The 19,405-nt window shown below is 53.6% G+C and overlaps 1 protein-coding gene across 2 annotated transcripts; it reads right to left on the bottom strand.

Annotated features, from left to right (window-relative positions):
• Positions 1–11,367: 11,367 nt before the first annotated feature.
• On the bottom strand, positions 11,368–18,765 carry EDN2 (endothelin 2). 2 transcript variants are annotated; one of them, XM_003815442.6, is made up of 5 exons: positions 17,139–17,202; positions 16,648–16,804; positions 15,069–15,191; positions 13,688–13,786; positions 11,368–12,095 (listed from the first exon to the last, which is right to left on the bottom strand). In XM_003815442.6, the coding sequence occupies exons 1-5, from the start codon at positions 17,200–17,202 to the stop codon at positions 12,002–12,004; spliced, it is 537 nt and encodes a 178-aa protein (XP_003815490.1). In that variant the 3' UTR covers positions 11,368–12,001. The 2 variants fall into 2 exon arrangements, 1 of the variants encoding a protein (XP_003815490.1); XR_008955132.1 differs by lacking the exons at positions 11,368–12,095; positions 13,688–13,786; positions 15,069–15,191; positions 17,139–17,202 and adding an exon at positions 18,612–18,765 and having other exon boundaries at positions 16,679–16,804.
• Positions 18,766–19,405: the final 640 nt, after the last annotated feature.

Here is a 19,405-nt window from a genome sequence, read left to right as displayed (position 1 = left end):
CTATGCCCTCTCTCCCTTGCAGCTCCACACTCCAAACTGACACTGTGCACAGCCTGGGGCTGCAGCTGGGCTGGCCTCACACCTGCCAGCACTCCTGGGGTTTGCCCCGGACCTCCACTGAAGTGCTTCAGACCCTAACCAAGTCCCATGTCCTCTCTGAGACAGGGGCCCTTTTGGACCAAGGTTTTCTTGGCTGCTCAGGCACACATAGTCTCTGCACCTGCTGCTCCTCTGTCTTGGGTTGGGGGTCCCTGGTAACAGACCAGAACTAGGATTTGAGGGCAAGGAGTTCATTTGAGAGGTGATTCCAGGAAGCCACGAGGGATGTGGGAAGTGAGACAGGGAAGGAAGCCAGTATAGGCAAGTTCATGAGCAGCTGGCAGGCAACCGGGGCCCTGCCCACTTGGGACCTCTGGGTGACAGGAGACGGTGCAGAGCAAGGCTCAGAGCTGTCCATTCTGGGGAGGGAGGAAGCTGGGGCATTTATCCACCAACACAGATCACTTATCCATCACCAAGGGCGGTTCCTGAGCCCACAAACTCTGACCTCTGAGAGCTTTCAGCAGTCCTTAGGGCAGAATCACAGATACCTGCTTAGTGCTAAGGGGATGTGGGTGAGGCTCCGTAAAGGAGAGGGAGAGCCTGCAGCAGAGAGAACCTGAAGAAGGCCTTGGAGAGCTTGAATCTCAGGCAGCTGCTGACTCGTCTTCTCCGAGGGTTAGTTTCTAGAAAATGGGAGTGAAATACTGCTTTCCTGCAGGTGTCAGGTAAGGACCAAAGCGATAAGGCCTGTAAACAGCCTGGGTGCTGCCCGCACGGGAGGAGGTTGATAAATGATACTCTGTCTGCCCTCCTCCGGGGCAAGGGCCAGGCTGACTCACCTGGTCTGGGGGCACCCAATGACCTGCTGTTTGTACCAAACATTGCCGTCCACAGAGCCCTCACCCTCCCTTCTTTTCCCTCTTTATCTTTCATTAAAAAAAATCTAATAGTGACTGCTATCTAAGGCATGCCAGGCTAGAGTGGGCTGTGGAGACCCAGGAGTGCCCTGAGCCTGTCCTTACCCTCGAGAGTTCACAGTCCAATTGGGAAGTTAGACGAGTATGTGGCCAGCTGGTGACACGGGCAGGGGCTTTGACAGGTGAGTAGATGTTTATGAGGGGCAAGGAGGCAGTGAAGGCAGGGGTGGGGTGGGTAGAGATGGTTCTGGGGACAGAGGGAGGTGAGTAGAGGAAGGTGGGCAGATGGCAGAGCTTGTGTTTTGAGCTTCTGTGCAACAGAAATCCCAGATGCTGCAGGTGAGGCAGAGGCCAAGCCTGGCCCGGTTGCTACCAGAGCAGGCCTGGCCCGGTTGCTACCAGAGCAGGCCTGGCCTGCGGCCTCCTGATTCCCAGCCAGGGCTTGCCTGATACATCCCTCTCCCACCCTCCCTTGAGCCACGGGAGGTGAGGATGGAGCTGGGGGCTGGGCAGCCCAGGAAACTGAGGCCAGGCTTTCTGCCCTGGCTCCTCCCTCCTCTTCCCTGCCTAACCCCTGCTTGAGCTTATCCAGCACGGTTCTCCCAGATGCCCTGGAGGTTGGGGTGGGAAATCCATGCTTTTTATTCAAATGCCATCCGAATTTTACGTCTATGATATAGACATGTTTGTTTTTAAAAGAAATAACAGTTATAATGACTTACTAATTACTAAAATAATTAATCTACATGTAAATAAAACAAGATGTTCAGAATTTGTACAGTGGTGTTGTTCCTCAGGGTGAGTAGAGGTCCAGGCCAGGGGCAGATGGGGGCTGGAGGAGCTGTCCTGTCTCACAGACCCTGAGGTGTCCTCTCGGGGCGTCCCTCACTCACCTATGCAAATGCATGCTTGTGTGTATTCACATCTGCCGAGAGTCATGGGGCAGTATTGCCATACATAGTTAGGTCCACACGTGTACTCAAACACCTCTGGATCCACGTGCTTGGGTGCACGCCCCAATGCACACCCCAATCTACACTTATATATACATCACGCATGTGCCCTTACACATACTCAGACACCCTCCCTGGTGTGTGGGTTCATGTCACTCACGTGCATCCACACACCAGCAATCATGGCCTTTCATGCACATCCCACAGGTGTGCATGCATCCTCACCCATGCACACACATCTGTGCAGCCATAATCAGGCAAAGACATGCACTTTGACGACACTCACATGTACATGTCAATATGGACACACATACACATGCAACAGGAAATACACGTATGTGGGTTGTGCATGTGTACCCATCACATGAGACACAAACCCACACACCTCTAGACATGCAGAAAGATCACCAGCTGCATGTACAGGAACTCATTTTACACACAGGCCACTCCTATGTGCATGTGTGCTCACACATGAATGGCTCGTATGTGCACAAGTACAATCTCATATTAGCCATTTGGGACACTACCGTGCAAAGTGGTAGGGAAGGAGTTTCAGATTTCAGGCCCTGAGGGGGCATGGGTGCACTCCCTTCCTTTGCCCTCTCCGCCCCTCCCCTGCCCTCATCTGCCACCTCCCAGGGGGAGCCCTCCTCTCACTCTGAGGGTAATTATTGTGTGTGGCATGTGAAGAGCCTTTAGAGGGACAGATTCTGCACCTACTCCCTGGAAGGAATGTCCCCAGTCTTGCAGCTGAGGTGGGAACTTGGAACCCATAGGGGACAAGGACCTGCCTGGGTCTACACAGCAAGGCCTAGGCAGAGGTGAGACTGAATTTTAGCCTTCTGCAACAAGCCAGTTTGGACCACAGGCTGAGAGGCAACCAGGACACCCCATGCTCCCTGCCTTCAAAACACCTGCAGGCTCAGGTGCCCTAAAGTCCCCTCATTGCACATGCTTTCAGATGAAGATGTTGTCCCCAAAAGGTCCCTGTTAAAAGGCATGTTTATTATGGGAGGTGGGGTCAGCTGAGAAGGAAGACAGGCCAGTCCCTCCTCCACGCCCAAGCTGCCCTGGAGGGAAGGACTGAGAGACGGAGGGGCTGAGAGCTAACATCAGCCACAGAGGGACAGACCTGCAGCCAAGCAGATCCTAGATACCAGCGCTGGAAAGCTAGAGGGATAGAGGGATCCTCTGTACCAACTCAAGATGGAATAGGACTCCATGCCCCTCACTCCCTCCAACCAGAATCCAACCAGGTTGATCTTTTACACATCAGGATTCCATGTTAATAAATGCTTTCCTCCTTAGATCAACAAATAAGAGATTGATAAAACCCAGTGCTGGAAAGGCCGAAAGGAAATGGGCATTTATCCCCAAGTGGTGGTAGGAGTGCAAAGAAGAGCCCCATTTCTGGCAGGATATTTAATATGTGGTGTCCTCTGACCCAGTGATTTACCTCTAACAATCTGTCTTTTCTGGACAAAGATGTATAAACAGGTGTTTACCGCAGCATGTTTGTAAAAACAGTAAATGAAGTCCATCCAAATGGCATCAGTAGGCAAACAGTTAAAACAAACAACAGTTTGTGTGCACTGTGGACCACCATGGAGCTGTTGAAACAAATGCTGAGAGGGAGCCGTATGTACTGGGCCAGAACGAGTTCTGTGGTGTGAAGAAAGCAGGTCGCAGAAGCGTAAGATTTATGTTTCCATTTATTATTTTAAAACACGTCTAAAAAGTTAGATATAAAATACATATCTGAATCCATAGAAAAGGGCTACATATTCTACTTTTGGGCTAACAAGGCAAGGAGACTCTCTTTCTTTTTTTTTGAGACTGAGTTTCGCTCTTGTTGCCCAGGTTGGAGTGCAGTGGCGCCATCTGGGCTCACTGCAACCTCCGCCTCCTGAGTTCAAGCGATTCCCCGCCTCAGCTTCCCGAGTCGCTGGGACTACAGGCTTGTGCCACCACACCTGGCTAATTTTTTTTTGTATTTTTAGTAGAGATGGGGTTTCACTATGTCGGCCAGGCTGGTCTCAAGCTCCTGACTTTGTGATCAGCCCGCCTTGGCCTCCCAAAGTGCTGGGATAACAGGCGTGAGCCACCGCGCCCAGCTGAGACTTTCTTTTTAACCCAGATATTCCTATATTATTTGCATATTTTTAGCAGCAGCTTTTGTTCATATATTATATCACCTTTATAATTAAATAGAAAGTATTAAGCATTCTCGTCCCATTATTTAATTGATGAAGGCCCAGAGGAGGCAGAGACCTGCCCAAGATCATGCTTTGTGTTGTGCTGACTAGGACTGCAGCTCAGACCTTGACCTCACCCAAAGATCTTCCTCTGCTGCCCGGTGGCGGGGCGTTGGGGCCCAGAAAGGAGCAGCCACGGCTTCCTAGGTAGGAACTGGTGGAGGGATGAGGTCTGGGATGCAGGCCAATGATGCTCAGTGGAGGGAGCAGGCCCACCTGGATGTGAACGGATGTCCCCTTCCTAGGAGAATCACCTTTGTGCTGAGATGGCGATTCTTTATCACTTGTCCTGACATCCTTGTCCTAGCTTAGGGTCCTGCCTGGCAGCCTCTGGCTCTGCCACTTGTAGAAATGCTGTGGAGAAGTGCCACGCTTTGCTAAGTGCCCACCGAGTGCCTCCTTTTGTGCTGACCTCCATACGCTGTGTTACTTTGACTGAGGAGGCAGTATGGTACAGTGGTTAAGGCCATCATCTCCAGAGCCAGACTCCTGGGGCAAATCTCACCACTGCTACTCACTAGCTAACTGACCTTGGTGGGTGACTTAACCTCTCCAGATCTCAGTCTTTTGTCTATAGGACACTAATAGAACCTCCCATAGGGTCATTGAGGTTTCAAGTAGAAAGAACCCAGATGTCTATAAACGGATGAATGAACAAAATATGATCTGGTGCTAAGATGAAATATTATTCAGCCATAAAAAGGAATGGAGTACTGATACATGCTACAACATGGATAAACCTTGAAAGTATTGAGGTATGTGAGAGAAGACAGACGCAAAAGGCCGCATCTGGTATGATTTCATTTATATGAAATGTCCAGAATCGGTGAATTTATAGAGGTAGATGTAGATTAGTGGTTGCCTAGGGCTTGGGAGTGGGGTAGTAGGATAAGGGAGTGACTGCTAACGGGTAGGGGATTTCCTTTTGGGGTGGTGAAAATGTTCTGGAATGAGACAGTGGTGATCCTTGTATAACTTTGTGAAAACAATAAATCCACACTTAACGTTGTTGATAGGTTCTTGGAAATGGTGACTTTAGTGGGAAAGAAATGAGTAGATCCTCGAATAATGTTTCCTTCAATGGAGTTTTGTCGTTACATTGATGAGAAAAACATTTCGCTTAATGTCACAGTCCCTTAGAACCTATCAACGATGTTAAGTGAGGATTAAAATCCACTGAATTGTGTGCCTTGAAAGGGTGAATGTTATAGTGTATAAATTATATCTCAATTTTAAAATGTAGCCAAACAATAAATAGGGAATAAATAGAAAAATTTATGTACAAGTGTACCACACAGTGTTATTTTATTGGTGGTGTAGGGGAGGAAAAAAATTGTTTTCCTGTATCCTTTTATAGACTGTGACTGGGGCTTGCAAATTAAACTGACAAAAGACTAATGAACAGGAGAAAAGGCATACAGATTTTATTTGATGTTCCTACTTTAATTGTGATGTGCATGAAGGCGTTGATTGCATTCATAGAAAAGAAGTGAAGACCCTTTGTTAAAATGGTATATAAGCCCCCTACCATTTTAACAAAGGATGATACATTTGTGGAGAAATGACAAGATAAAGGAAAAGGGCTTTGGGTTCCTAGGGGTGGCAAACTGTGGGAAGATAAATATGTGGGGAAATTAATGGAAGATCAGGGTGATTTCAGCAAGATTGGTTTGTGCAGACTCGTCTTCTTGCTGACTTTTTGTCTTCAGTGCTAACTAACGGTTGTTCTCTTCCTGCTATAAGAGAGGGAAGGAGAAGAATCTTCCCAAAGGAAAATTTATGTCCTGCTTTTGGGCAGATGTGTGAGGGCAAAGAGCTCTTTCTACACGTGCAGTTTCTTAATTGCCTTTAGCTCAAAACAATCCTGATGCAAAAGTGGCATATTTGGGGTGGCACGTTCTGATCTTCTTCAGTGGGAAATTGGACAAACTTAAATATACTCCTACAGGGTAATACATGCCCGCATATGGTATATTATGGGGCAGTTGTATCATGATGTATTATGTGGCTATGAATAAAATTTTGGTTTTGGAAATTAAAAAAAATTAAATAAAGTACTTAGGACAGTATCTGACATCTACTAAGTGCCTTTAGTGTTGGCTGTTATTAATGAACTCGAGGACAATCCTGTAACCTTGGGCTCCTCATCCCCATATGGCAGATGAGGAAACCGAGGCTCGGAGAGGCGGCATGACATGGATGTTCTGCCCCTCCTTCTGGTCTGCTGTCAGGGAAGGGCAGGGTCTGGGCATCAGACCATTCTGGAGCCCGCCTAGGCTCTGCCACTTTCTAGTGGCAAGGTCTTGGTCCAGCACCTTCCTGCACCACTCTGAGCCTCTGCTGGCCTCAGTGTCCTGCCTGTGGAGGGAGTCATAGCATTGCAGAAGGATTCTCTGAGCATGTGCACACTAGCCTGAGACTCCTTGGGTAATGTTGGTACTGTGCTTCTGTGACAGGCCCCAGGCAGTGGAACTGGGACCAAATAGGTAGAGACCCCAGAGACAGGATCACTTTCCACAGCCTGCCTCGCCGGGAGGTAGTGAGCCAGACATCCCTCAGGGTGACCTGCAGGCCAGGGAAGGAAACTTCAGGAGGAGGCAATTCAAGGAGAGGCCAGGGGCATGGCCTTTCCCCCTCCAGCCAGTGTCCCCAGGCCCTTTTTAAGCCAATTGTCCTTGAGAAAGACACCCTGCCTCCCCAGGGCCTCAGTTTCCCTTGCTGAACCAGTCTAGCATGGTGGTTATGATTAATACAGTCTGGGGGCCCAGATTGCCTGGGTCCACATCCCAGCTTCCCTGCTTTTGCTTTCTAACTGCATGACCCTGGGCAGGGAAATTCGCTTCTCTGAGCCTCAGTTTCCTCATCTGCAAGATGGAGATGAGAACAACACTTATCTTACTTCTTGTAAGAAAAGTGAATGCAATGTTCTCACTAGTACTCAGTGTACTGGCAGAGTCTGGTGCTCTGACAGCCTCAAGGCCTGTTGGCTATTACTGTTACTATGACTGTTTTATTAGCTGTGAAGGGACTGGAGGACACGTGTGTGCCTGGAGGCAGGGGCTGGCCCCCCGAGTCCCCGTCCCCCAGTTCCCAGCCTGCAGTCCCCCTCACTGCTTTCAGCACCAAGTGATCGACAGGCTGGGCCAGTGGCATCCTGGCAGGCCTGTCCTGGCAGCTGCTCCCACAAGGCGAGGCCCTGTGAGCTGCAGAGAATTAATTAGGCTGCATTCCTCTTCCAGGGCTCCTGGCGGGCCCGCACACGGCCCTCTTCTTAGCTGCCGAGGGCTTTTGGCTTGGATCCCTGGCAGGCCAAGGCGAGGCCCACACTCTGCTCTCCCCTGAGAGGGGCTGGGAGGGCCCTTGTGAACTGGAAGCATTGGCCGGGAAGGAGCCAACAATAAACCAGCCACCCAAGGCCAGCTCCCGTCCTGGCTCTCCCTCGTTTAGCAACCTTCGCTGGCTACCTATCACTCAAGTTCAAATTCCTGGCATCGGATGCTATTCCCAGCCTGGCCCCTGCTGATCAGGCCTGCTGCCCCTCCCTGGACTCTCTCATGCCCTGGCCAGATCTGCCCTGCACCATTCCCACCAAGCCCTTTCCCTCATCCCAGCCTGCACAAGCCCTGCCAGTCCTTCACCCCCCATCCCACCAGCTGCAAGGCCAGCTCCACCTCTGGACCTTCACTTTGCTCTTGTCTGTCTTCCCTGCCAGGCTGTGAGACCTGAGCGGGCAGCCAGAGAGGTTTCCAGAGGCCTGAAGCCCTCATGGAGGGCATGCTGGGCATGGTAGTATTTTCCGGGGAGGCATTTTCTGAGGCTGTGGTGGGGGTGAAAGCGGTGGTGGCCTCTGCTTCCTAGAGCACCCCCATGCCAGATGCTCGGGGCTTGGTGTGGTGCTCAGGCATGCACTGCCCCTTCCTGCCTGCCCCTTCCTGCCTGCCCCTTCCAGCCGTTCCCAGGACCTGTCCTTTTACTCCCCAAAAGAGGCTGGGAATAGCTCCCTTCCTATGAAGACAGGAACCTTCACCTATGCTGTTTCCTCTGCCTGGAATGCTCTTCACCCTCTTCCTTGACCGACTTCCCCAGAGTTGGCCTAGATGTCCTCATCTCCAGGAAGCCACCCTGGGCTCCCCCTCCTCAGGGGCTCCATCACAGTGTGGACATACCCTATTAGAGAGGCAGGATAGCACGGAAGTTAAGAGCCTGGGGTTTAAAACCCAGCTAAGCCACATCCTAGCTATATGATTTTGAGCAAGTTACTAACTGCTCTGTGCCTCAGTAACCTTTCCTATCAAATGGAAATAGTAATAACAGAATTTGCTACATAAGGTTGCTGTAAGGAACCAAGGAGTTAATACGTGGAAAGCACTTAGCAAGTGCTCAGTGAATGTTTGCTATGATTCTTATCTTCATATTTAACTGTTGTTTTCTTGAATGACTGTCCTCTTGGCCTATGAGGCAGGAACTGTGTCTGTCTTGCTCACGAGAGTCCTCCCAGGGGTGATTATTCATAACTGTTGAATTAATGGATGGCCACATTCCAATAGTTTGTCACCGTGATTAGGCAAATGACTTTTCTGAACTGAAGACCTAGCTACCTGGACTCTATTTTCAATGAGAGAAAGAGAGAGAGAGAGAATTCCACAGGGCTCTTTCCTGAGTGAGGGCTGTGGAGAGGCTGCAAAGGGCCCCGTCTGCAGCCTCACAGCCCTGGACACAGGACCTAACTGCTCTCTGCCTCAGCTTCCTCCTGTCCACATAATCCGAATAAATCTGGGTCATCCTGTGCTCCCTTCTGGCCTGTCTCTGCCTAGTGTTCCAGTCAAAAGGAACACAAATTTGACTCAAAAAGCCTTAAAAAAAGCTTGTTCTATATTTATGGAAAAGGCAGGAGGAGGGGAGATTTTGTCCCAGAAAACCCAAGTTTCCTGAAGCTTAGATGCCTTCTTCCCAGGGTTCGGTTTGACCTGGTAGCTGCTCCTCGTAGCTTTTTCTCTACTTCTTTCCAAACTCTAGCCCACCTTCCCCAACATGGCTGAAGTCCCAACTACCTGGAGTGTGGGCTGGAAGCAAGGACAGACTTCGGGCATACGTGGCCCTGTGGCCCTGCAAACTTTTTGTCCCATAGAGAGGTATGGCTGGATGAGGGCCAGAACAGGGCCCCCCTACAGTGCAGGGCCCCAGCCAGAGGCCCCTGTTTCCCAGGTTTATGGGTCTAAAGGACTGTAGTGTCACCCTTACCTGTCCCTGCCTTCTGGGCCTCCTCTACTCCTTTAATCATCTCTGTTGCTCAATCATCTGGGTCACTGATCTCTGAACCCTGGCCAGGGTCCCCGGGGCCTGTGCCAAGGGCGGTGAATGCTTCCCTCCAACACACCCTCCGTCAGGTTTTCCTCATGCTGCTGCCAGGCCTCTGTCACAGCTGCGGCCCTAAGGCTGCCTTACCCAGCTGCCTGGCCTGGCCATGGGCTGTTGCATTTGAGTTTTTGAGGAGCAGGGTCATGTTGAATGGGAGCCTGTGATGCACTCCCAGGGAGCGAGGCTCCTCTGGCATCAAGCTCAGCTGAAACGTGAGAGGTGCGCTCTGGCCCTGGGCTGGAGTAGGCAACAAGTGCCTGGGCTGACCCCGTGACACCAGCCTCATCACCAGGATGCACGGAGGATCCCTAAGGACTTATGATGACTGCTTCTCTGCCACTGGTTTCCTCATTCACTCAGCCCTGGCCAGCCCTCTGTGGCATATTTCCAAAGCTCAGCTCTGCCGAGGTCCCCTGCTGTTCACAGAGCTTTTGTGGCTTCCTGTGGCCCACAAGGGGAAGTTGAGGCTCCTAACCTTGACCTTCAAGGCCTCTCTGGCTTTGTGTCCTGCTGCTGTCCCCTTGCCATGGTCCAGACACCTGAGGCCCCTCCTAAGGAAGCTTCTTTGTCACTCCCACTTCCATACTTTCATCCTCCCCGCTCCCTCTGCCTGGAATTCCCTCCCTATTTTCTTTCTATGTATTCAAGTCATTTGAGTGTTTCTTTTTCTTTTTCTTTTAAGGCAGGTCCTCCCTGTGGTGCCCAGGCTGCAGTGCAGTGGCATGACCATAGTTCACTGTAGCCTCGACCTCCTGGGCTCAAGCAATCCTCTGGCCTCAGCCTCCTGAGTAGCTGGGACCACAGGTGTGCACCACCTCACCCAGCTAATTAAAAACATTTTTTTTTTTTTTTGTAGATACAGGGTCTCCCTATATTGCCCAGGCTGGTCTTGAACTGCTGGAGTCAAGTCATCCTCCCACCTCGGCCTCTTAAAGTGCTGGGATTATAGTCGTGAGTTGCCACCCCTGGCCTCTTTTGAGTCTTTCTATTTATTTTGCATATCTTTTGAGGCCACAAGAGTAGCACCTTTGTCCAGACTCTTCCTATGACCACCCACCTCCACCCCAGCTAGCCCCCATCTCGCCCTCCCTTCAGGCCCCTTAGTTCTGTCCCCGTCCCACTCATTCCATAATCACCATTGCCAGCCCCACAAGCAGCCTCTGCCTCTTGTCAGGCCTTGGGCTGAGCCTGGCACCATCACTTCTCTGCTTAGTGCCCACAGTAACTCTGCGACGTGGGGACTATTGCTTTCTAGATGAAGAAAACTGAGGTTCAGAAACTGAAAGAGATTTGTTCAACATCATACTGCAGTGGTGACTCATGAATTCAATCAGCAAGTATTTATCATGTCCAAAGCCCAAGGTGAGGGGCCAGGCCAGGGCCAAGCTGTGGCTCCATCACAGCACCCCTCACTGACCAGTGGGGCACCCACAGCCTTGGGGTTCACCTGGTCTTCTCCCTCGCTGGACAGCTTTGCTCTGAGCCTTACTGTCAGCCTCTGCTGGGACAGAGCCGCTGTGGCGATGAGTCCCTCCACCCTCGTGTCTTGGCTTCTTCCACACACGCTCCTGGAAAAGGGTTGGCAGTTGATTACTGGCCTGATGAGAACATAGCTCCTGGAATCCTGACGTCACAGCTGCAGGTGGCTGTCGAGGCACATGACAGACAAAAGCCCAGAGAGGGCAGGCTAGCAGCCAGAGACACCCAGCAAGGGTGGGAGTGGAACCCAGGGCTCTAGCCACCTGCCCCAGCCCTTTCCTTCTTGTGTCCTCCAACTTCCAAGCGGCCCCTTCTTGAGAGAAGCCTCCAACCCCCTGCCTTGGCCAAGACAAAAAACCAGAGTATGTTTCCTCATTTATTATAAACACAAGTTCGCAGGTAAATAGAGGGTCTAAAAAATACGTTAAAATAAATAATTGGGATTCTCAAAGTTCTTAGGGCAAATAAGTTATATACAGACAGGAAAAGCAGAGCAGGCCCTTCTCACGGGGAGGGTCCCGAGGGAATGAGGGTGCAAGAACTCTGGGGAGGGAAAGCTGGAGAGGACACAGCCAGCCAGGATGCCAGCCTCAGGGGAGCCATCCAGCCTCCAGGGCTGGCTGAGGCATGCGTGTTCGTGGCTGCACGGTTGCTCCTGGTTTGTAGCCCAGCAGACAGGACACTCCTCAGGACGCAGCCTCCAGATGAATGTACTCCCCATGCAGTTCTTCCAGCAGAGCTGTGGGCCAGCAGCCAGCACTGGAGGCTGCTCTGCAGTCTGGAGGCCGAGGGCTTCCCTGGGCAGTGCGAGGACACAGAACTGCCTTGGACGAGGCTCCCTCACCCGGGAGCTTGTGCCAATCCTGGCAAATGGGTCCAGCTGTCTGGGACCAAGGCCCCGGTCCAGGAAGCAGGCAGAGAGTCCACAAGCCCTGGCCACTTCTCTCCTCCTCTCTCCCCGCGGGCTTCCTTCCCAATGTTCCTCCAGCTCACGACACTATCTCTTCCTCCACCTGGAATGTGTGGACCGAGGCTCCCGCATGGCCTCCTGTTGTCGCTTGGCAAAGAGGCTCTTGACTGTGGAAATGTCCCTGGGAATCAAGAAGGGTCAACTTAGCATCTCAGGAGATATGGACTGTCCAAGAGCTCCCCATGAGAACAGGGGCAATGGGGCTACAGCCCTTGCCCAGATCCTGGGGTCACAGCGGCCCTGGGGTCAGAGAGTGGCCACAGCCTGAAAACAAGGTCTGCACAACCAGCACAGGCCAGCCCAGGCGTTGAAGCTTCTCTGCACATGGGGGCTTTGACAGAGCTAATGTTCAACATCAAATGCTGCCAGAATGAGTGGACAGCCAAGCACAGCCCTGTGGGTCTCCCGTCATCTGCCTTCCCACTTCTTTCCACAGCTTTCCACACCTTTGCTCCTGCTCTTCCCTCCAGGCTGTGTGTATTCCCCTCACCCAGAAGCCACCTGCTAAAATTCTACTCATTCCTCGAGGTCCGGTGCAAGGTAGTCCAGCCCAGAAAACAGGGCACCCCGCTGCCCTTTGAACCTGGCTGGGTGGCCACATCCTGGCTCAAAGAACTCTAAACTGGGAGCCAGGAGGCTGGCTTCAGTTCCTAGCTAAGGAAACTTGGGCAACAATCTCAGCCTCTCTGATCCCCTTTCTTAGCTTGTAAAACAAAAACAGGCCTGAACTGCTGAGAATGAGTACAAGGTTGGCCGAGCCAGCTCTGCACACCATGAAGTGTGCGCATTTGAAAAGTCTTGTACTCATATTTTTCATTCTCAGAAAGTTCCTAAGTATATGTTGGGTCCTGTCCATCCCACCATCCTGCCTTTTCTCCTGTTTTTCTGCCGCCCCCAAAAGGTGAGAATCTCTGAAGGGCTGAGCTGGGCCCTGGGACCTGGCCAGCTGTGAGGAACCCTCAGTGACAGAAGTGGGAATGGCAAACCCCTCCACAGCTCCCACGGGCACAGACCCTGGGCTACACACTTCATGTGCGTCCACTCATCTGACCTCACAGCAACCCCAGGCGGGGATGGATGGCACAATTTCCCTGTTTCTCCTGTTCAAATCATAGGAACTAGAGGCACAGTGAAGTTGAGGGGCAAACCCAAGGTCACAAAGCTTGTACCAGGCTGGGCTGGGGTTCAGATCAAGCAGTCTGCCCCAGAGGCTGCCCCTACAGCCACTCTGCTGCCCGGCAGGTGCAAGTGTCTGTTCTTGAGTTGGTTTGGTTGAACAAGCATTCGTGGGCACCTCCTGGGGGCCAGGTCTGACTCACACTGAGGCACCACGGAGGAGATGCAATCTGGGCAGCAGAGAGGGAGCAGGCTGGGCAGTTGGCCCCTCTGGACCCCAGCATGTGTGAGATGCTCCATTCAGCACAGCCTGAACGAACAACTGTGGTCCTTCCCAGTCATGAGCCTTCAAACCCTCTAAAAAGTCCACTTCCAGGCCTAGTGGTAACAAAGAGCACAGTGGGTAAGAGCACAGACTCTGGGGTCAGCCAGATGCCGCTGACTGCTGTGTGACTTTGGGCAAGTGGCTTTCCCTCTCTGAGCCTCAGTTCTCTTTGCTGCCCAATGAGGACCCAGGCCTGCCTCACATAGAAAATATGGGAAATGTGCAAGGCATACAGGAGGTGCTCAGTCTGTGCATGTGTCCCACGCCCTCACCTCAGCCTTTGGAGAAGCTCTCCTGTAGTGGCCCCTGTCTTGCCAGTCTGGAACACGTCTGCAGGGGACTTCCGGCTTGGGACTGCCCCGGCTTCAGTCCTGCGTGAATAGCATTAGGGCCCAAGTGATGGACTGCCCAGGGCCCTGAAGCTACCTGGCTGCAGGCCCAGCCCAGCCCCCACCCCTTCCCCATCCCCACCTGCCTGCGGGAGCAGATCCATTTCCACCCCTGTGCACCTGGCATCTTTCCCTTTCCAGGTGGGGTGGGGACTGAGGAAAACTGAGCTACCAGGAATGTGTTCTTAGCCCCAGAAAGAGGCAGCTTTTTTGGCCTTCCCAGAATCTGGCCACCTGCAGCTGCAGGGGAAACTGAGGCAGGGGCGGGGCCTCTCAGCTTGAGACCCAGAGGAGGAGTTTCTCGTAAACCATCATGGGAACTGGAGCTTGGGATTTTTTTTTTTTTTTTTTTTTTGAGACTGAGTTTCACTCTTGTTGCCCAGGCTGGAGTGCAATGGCGCGATCTCGGCTCACCGCAGCATCTGCCTCCCAGGTTCAACCGATTCTCCTGCCTCAGCCTTCGGAGTAGTTGAGATTACAGGCGCCCACCACCATGCCCAGCAATTTTTTTGTATTTTTAGTAGAGACAGGGTTTCACCATGTTGTCCAGGTTGGTCTTGAACTCCTGACCTCAGGTGATCCACCCGCCTCGGACTCCCAAAGTGCTGGGATTACAGGTGTGAGCCACCGTGCCCGGCCGGAAGCTTGGGACTTTGAAGCCAGTTTGGTTTTCCCAAATTCTCCATGTGGATGAGGGAAGGAACAAAGCCCCCCACCACTTTACAGATGGGAAAACTTAGGCTCAGGTAAGATAGGAGACATGGCAAAGGCTCCCCAGCAACTCTGGGGCCACCCTGGGATGGTGACATGGCTTCCCAACTCCAGATGCCATTTCTTCCCCGAGCAAGCTCCAAAGTCCCCCTGAACCTCAGGTCGGAATCCAAAGCCCAGTAGGACTCGATCAGACAGACTCAGGCCCAAGGCCTGGCCCTCCTTCTGACAAGCTATGCAGCCTGACGTGTCCTGCCCCCTCTCTGGGCCTGAGCTGCCTCAGCTGTCACTGGCAGACTCTCTCCTGCCCAGGAGTGAGGACATGAGTGTTCCCAGAAGCCCCCAGAGCTGGGCACCGGGAGGACCCCATGGGTGACTGGTTCCTGCAGGAAGGGATGGTGCCATGGACCCAAAGCAGCCTGTGGGCCCCTGGGTCACTTCTCACCCCCAACTTGCCAGTTCGCTCCTCTGCTAGTCTCCCAGACACCTGCTCCCCAGGTCATGCCCGGGCTTGCAGCTACCCTATGCCCCTGCAGGCTGGGTGCCCACCTACCAGGGCCTTCGAAGGCAGAAGGTGGCACAGGCGGGGTCCCTGGCACTGGAGCACTGACAGCGCCTTGGCAGGGAGCGGCGCCGGCGTCTTGGCGGGTTTCCCAGGCCGTAAGGAGCTGTCTGTCTGTGGGCGGGCAGCCAGCAAGGTAGTGGTGTGGGGTGGAGAGAAAGAGAGAGAGAGAAAAAAATAAAGAGAGAGAGGATTAAATAAACCACAACCATTGGCAAGCAGGGACTGTCCACACTGCCCACTGGGACAGCCACCCATGCCAGCAGGGTGCCAATGAAAGGTGACCAGCCCTTGACCTCAAGAAGTCACACCACTGAAGTCACAGGCTACTCCACAAGGGTCCTGGTAGCCCTTGGCAAGACCCTCCCCTTCTCTGGGCCTGGCTTGGCTCAGTGAGAGCTCCCAGCATGGGGGCAAGGAAATCTGTGATCCTACCTGAAGTTGGGAACTGGGAACCTCCTAGTCTCTCTCCCCTCTCAGACAGGCTGGTCCCCCTGTTCTCAAAGAAGGCTCTCAGCTAGCTCTGGAGGAAGGGCGGCCACTCCATCTCACAGAAGTAAACACAGGCTCATAGCTAAGCTGCCCCCACCTGGTCCCCACTTGCCTGGAGGGGTAACACATGTGCCTTAGAGGCTTGACTTGAAAGTGGGGTGTGTGTGTGTGTGTGTTCAGATGGGATTAATTTCGGATTCAGAGTCTGATCAAGCGGGCCAGGGGAATGGCAGGGGCCCTGTGGCTGGCTGGACCAGCACTTTCGAGTGACAGAGCTAATTTTAGATGGTGTGGTTGGAGTCGTAGTGACTCCAGGTAGACTCAGCACGCAGGGACTGGCAGGGTTCCCGCCCTAAGCAAGTGTTTGGATGCGGATTAGCTTCACACACGCTTACGTGCAGGGCTTCTCTTGCCTTTTGCAATTTGGGGAGGGGAAAAAATCACAAACACACACAGAAACTTCAACTGAAGGTATGCAGTGGCCTGGAGGCAGCGCGGGTGCAGGCGGAACAGACAGCACTGGGCTCCCACCCGGGTGTAGCCAGTAGCACAGGGCAGGTTCTCATCTGTTGTTTGAGGGACTATCCTGCCTTATGGGGAGGATGGGGGGGCTCCTGAGATGATCATGCACGTGCAGTGCTTGGCAAAGAGCCTGGCATAGTCAAAGCACGGGTGCTGTCACTAATCGTATTATTATTGGAAGAGCATGCAGAGGCAGCATGACAGAGACTGTGAGCTCCGGCATTCCCCAACTGAGGATGGTGCCTACCCTTACAATTACCTGTGTGATCTTGGGGGAGGCGCTTAAGCTCTCTGAGCCTCAGCACTTGAATCTGGAAAATGGGGCCAACACTTGCTTACCAGGCTGTCTTAAGAATTCTCAGAAGACAGCCCTCTCTATGGCTCAGGTGGTCCCCACTCAGGAATTGAAACAATTAACTATTGATATTAGCCAATGCCTCCATCTGGAGGCCCAGGGAGAGATGGACTGTGTCAATGTTCCCTAGCATGCCAGTAGCTTCCACCCTGACACCCTGCCCCAGAGCTCCCCCTGCCCCCAATCCCCATGGATGCTCACTCAGGAGTGTTCACCCAGATGATGTCCAAGTGGCAGAAGTAGACGCACTCCTTGTCGAGCCAGGAGCTGCAGGAGCAACGGCGAAGCCGAAGGTGGGTGCCTTGGGCATGAGATGAGGACGCTGGCTGCTCCAGGGTGGCAGCAGCCTGGCCCTTCCCTGCATGCACAGGAGGGAGAGAGAGATGGAGAGGTGGGTTGGGGTGCCTGGCACATCCCGGAGTGGGGGACCCACCGTGCCCCTCCTCTTGCATAATCGAGGGAGTTGGCACTCTTGCTGCTCAAGAGCTCCAGGCCAGCCCAGGGAAGTCCCAGCAGCCCGTGGGGAGCCTGGGCACCTCTGTATTTGCAGAACCTTTCCCCTGCCACCACTGCCGCCAGGCTCCCGCCCCTGTCTGCCCCCAGCTGGCTTGGGAGGCACTGCAGCCCTAGAGGGAGACAGAGATAGACAGACCCAGGAGCTGTAGGCAGCAGGTGAGGCCAGGGCAGCTCACCTTCATGCAGGGCCACCAGCAGGGCTAGCGCAACGGAGCACCAGGTGGTAGGCACGGAGACCATAGCGGCGGTGGAGCGGGCAGGCTGGACTGGAGCAGGGAGCGCCTGTTGCCAGCGTCCTGCTATTAAGCTGAGCAGATAGCTCATTGCCTCGGTGCCCTGGCTGCCTCTTATACCAGGCACGGTGCCCCACCCCTTCTGGTCCAGCCCTGCCCCGCTGCACCGGCGGGCTGGGAGCCAGGGACACCGCCTCCTCCCCGGGCGCCTGGCCCGACCCAGCCTCTGCAGTGAAGGGGGGAGGGAGATGGAAGGCCCGTTCCTCCCTCTGTGCCTGGAGCACCTCTGGGAGTCCTGAGGCTCCCTGGCAGTCCCCAGGGGCCCCTCGCAGTCCAGCTGGACTTCCTCAAGTCACCCCCAGCTGCCCCGAGCCCCCTCCCTCCCTCTGTTGGTGGCTGCTCCACAGGTCTCGCCCAGGGCTGTGAGTGTGGAGGAGGAGGTTTCATGAGCAAAACCCCTCTCGTCGGAGAAGACTCTGCCATCTATCCTGCCTGCCCTCTGCCAACCAGGCTGAGGATGCCCCTCTGTTGTGTGGGATGTGAAAGGCCCACGCAAGGCTGTGTGGCCTTGGGCGAGTCAGAGCCCTCTCTGGGCCTGCCTCCCTCTGTGAAGGACACAGCTCATGCCTGACTTCTGACCAGCCTGGAACTGCTTCATCCCCACCTCACCCAGGAAATGCCCCCCTCAACCCCTGCCCTGTCACCCCAGGGCCTGGGGCAGGAGTTCTAGTCCCTTCCAGAAGCTGTTCAGCTATGCAGCCATGGCCAAGGGCATCCTTCCTGGGCCTGTTTTCTTGTTTGCAAACAAGGCCAAAACAAGAAGGTACTTCAGCTGCTTGGCTTACAGGCTCCTTTGAGACTAAGAAGGTGGCTTCAGACCCCTTTCCAGAAAGATGTCCCTGAGGACACACACACAAAGCGCCCCTTGAACAGTCTCCTGTCCTGGCCATGACAGGATGTCTTGGCTTCCACCGGTGGCTACTGTCTGCAAAAGAAGTAAGCCAGGGGACTTCTCTGGGGACTGGCATTCTGCTCCTGCCCCTCTGCTGGCCCAGAAGCCTTGCTGGGGAGGGGAAAGCAGGGATGAACCACAGCTGTGCTGAGCAGCTCGGGGAACTGGCAGGCACCCTCTGTTCCTGCCCTGGCCTGGCTGAGAGTCCACTTCCTGCTGGAGTCTTCTCAGGGACCCTGTCTCCAGGCACAACAGGAAAGGCCCTCTCATTTCTTGGAATTCCCAGGGCCTGTGCCTCTCGTGCCTGCCTGACTCATCCCATTGCACTTATCTCCCCTGCAATCTCAAGGTCCAGAGCCCCAGAGGAGGCAGGGCCTGACACCTACCCTGCACACAGTAGGGGCCTTGCGAGTGCTTCCTGAGGGCAGGGGGGTGAAGAGATGCACACCTGGCTTTCCACTTACAGAACCCAGGATGCCCAATGCTCAGTTCCTGTATTCAGCAGCTCCTTTGTCCTTGGACATTTATGAAGGGGACAGTAGGTGACCACCAGGAACAGGCAAGTTTGCATCTTCCTAGGGTGTGCCCAGAGCAAGCGTGCATGTGTGAAATCCTGGAGAAACTGGCAGAACTGATGGAGGGTGACAGCAGGATCTTCCTTCCTGGAGGCTGAGCTGGCTCCTGTGAAAAAAACAAACAAATGTTTCCTGAGCACCTACTACGTGCTTGGAGCACTATCGACTCTTCCTCACCACAACCCCAGGAGGCAGCTATTATCACAGGGGAGTCAGCTCGGGACTGCCCACGAGGCTCAGAGAGGAGCAGGGCCTGGTCAAGGCCACCCAGCCGGCAGGTGGCTTGGTCTATCAAGCAAAGCACAAGGGACTCCCCGTGAGGTGCTCTCTGCCCTCCCACGTCGTGCCTCTCGAAGAATTTAGAAGAGTATTTCTGGAATGAGGTGAGCAATACTCACAGTCATTTCTATCAGCCTCTGCAAGAATATGAATACGGAATTAAGCAGGGCTGGGGGCTGGTTGGAGGTGGATAGAGAATTCAAATCGCTGGACCGTGAAGAGAAGAAAGAAGGAAAAGCAGGTCAGCGGGGAGACGGAGGGGGTCATGGTGGGGAGGAAAACAAACAGGGAGGCAGATAAAGACAGGCAGGGAGAGAGAGGGAGAATGAGGAAGCAGTGCGTAGCCAGAAAGAAAGAACTCAGATTTGAGAAAGTAAAAGAGGGAAACCATAGGGAGAAGAGGG

The sequence above is a fragment of the Pan paniscus genome, chromosome 1 (genome assembly GCF_029289425.2).
Source record: "Pan paniscus chromosome 1, NHGRI_mPanPan1-v2.0_pri, whole genome shotgun sequence".
Taxonomy (NCBI): domain Eukaryota; kingdom Metazoa; phylum Chordata; class Mammalia; order Primates; family Hominidae; genus Pan; species Pan paniscus.
This window is presented reverse-complemented; position numbering and strand designations above follow the sequence as displayed.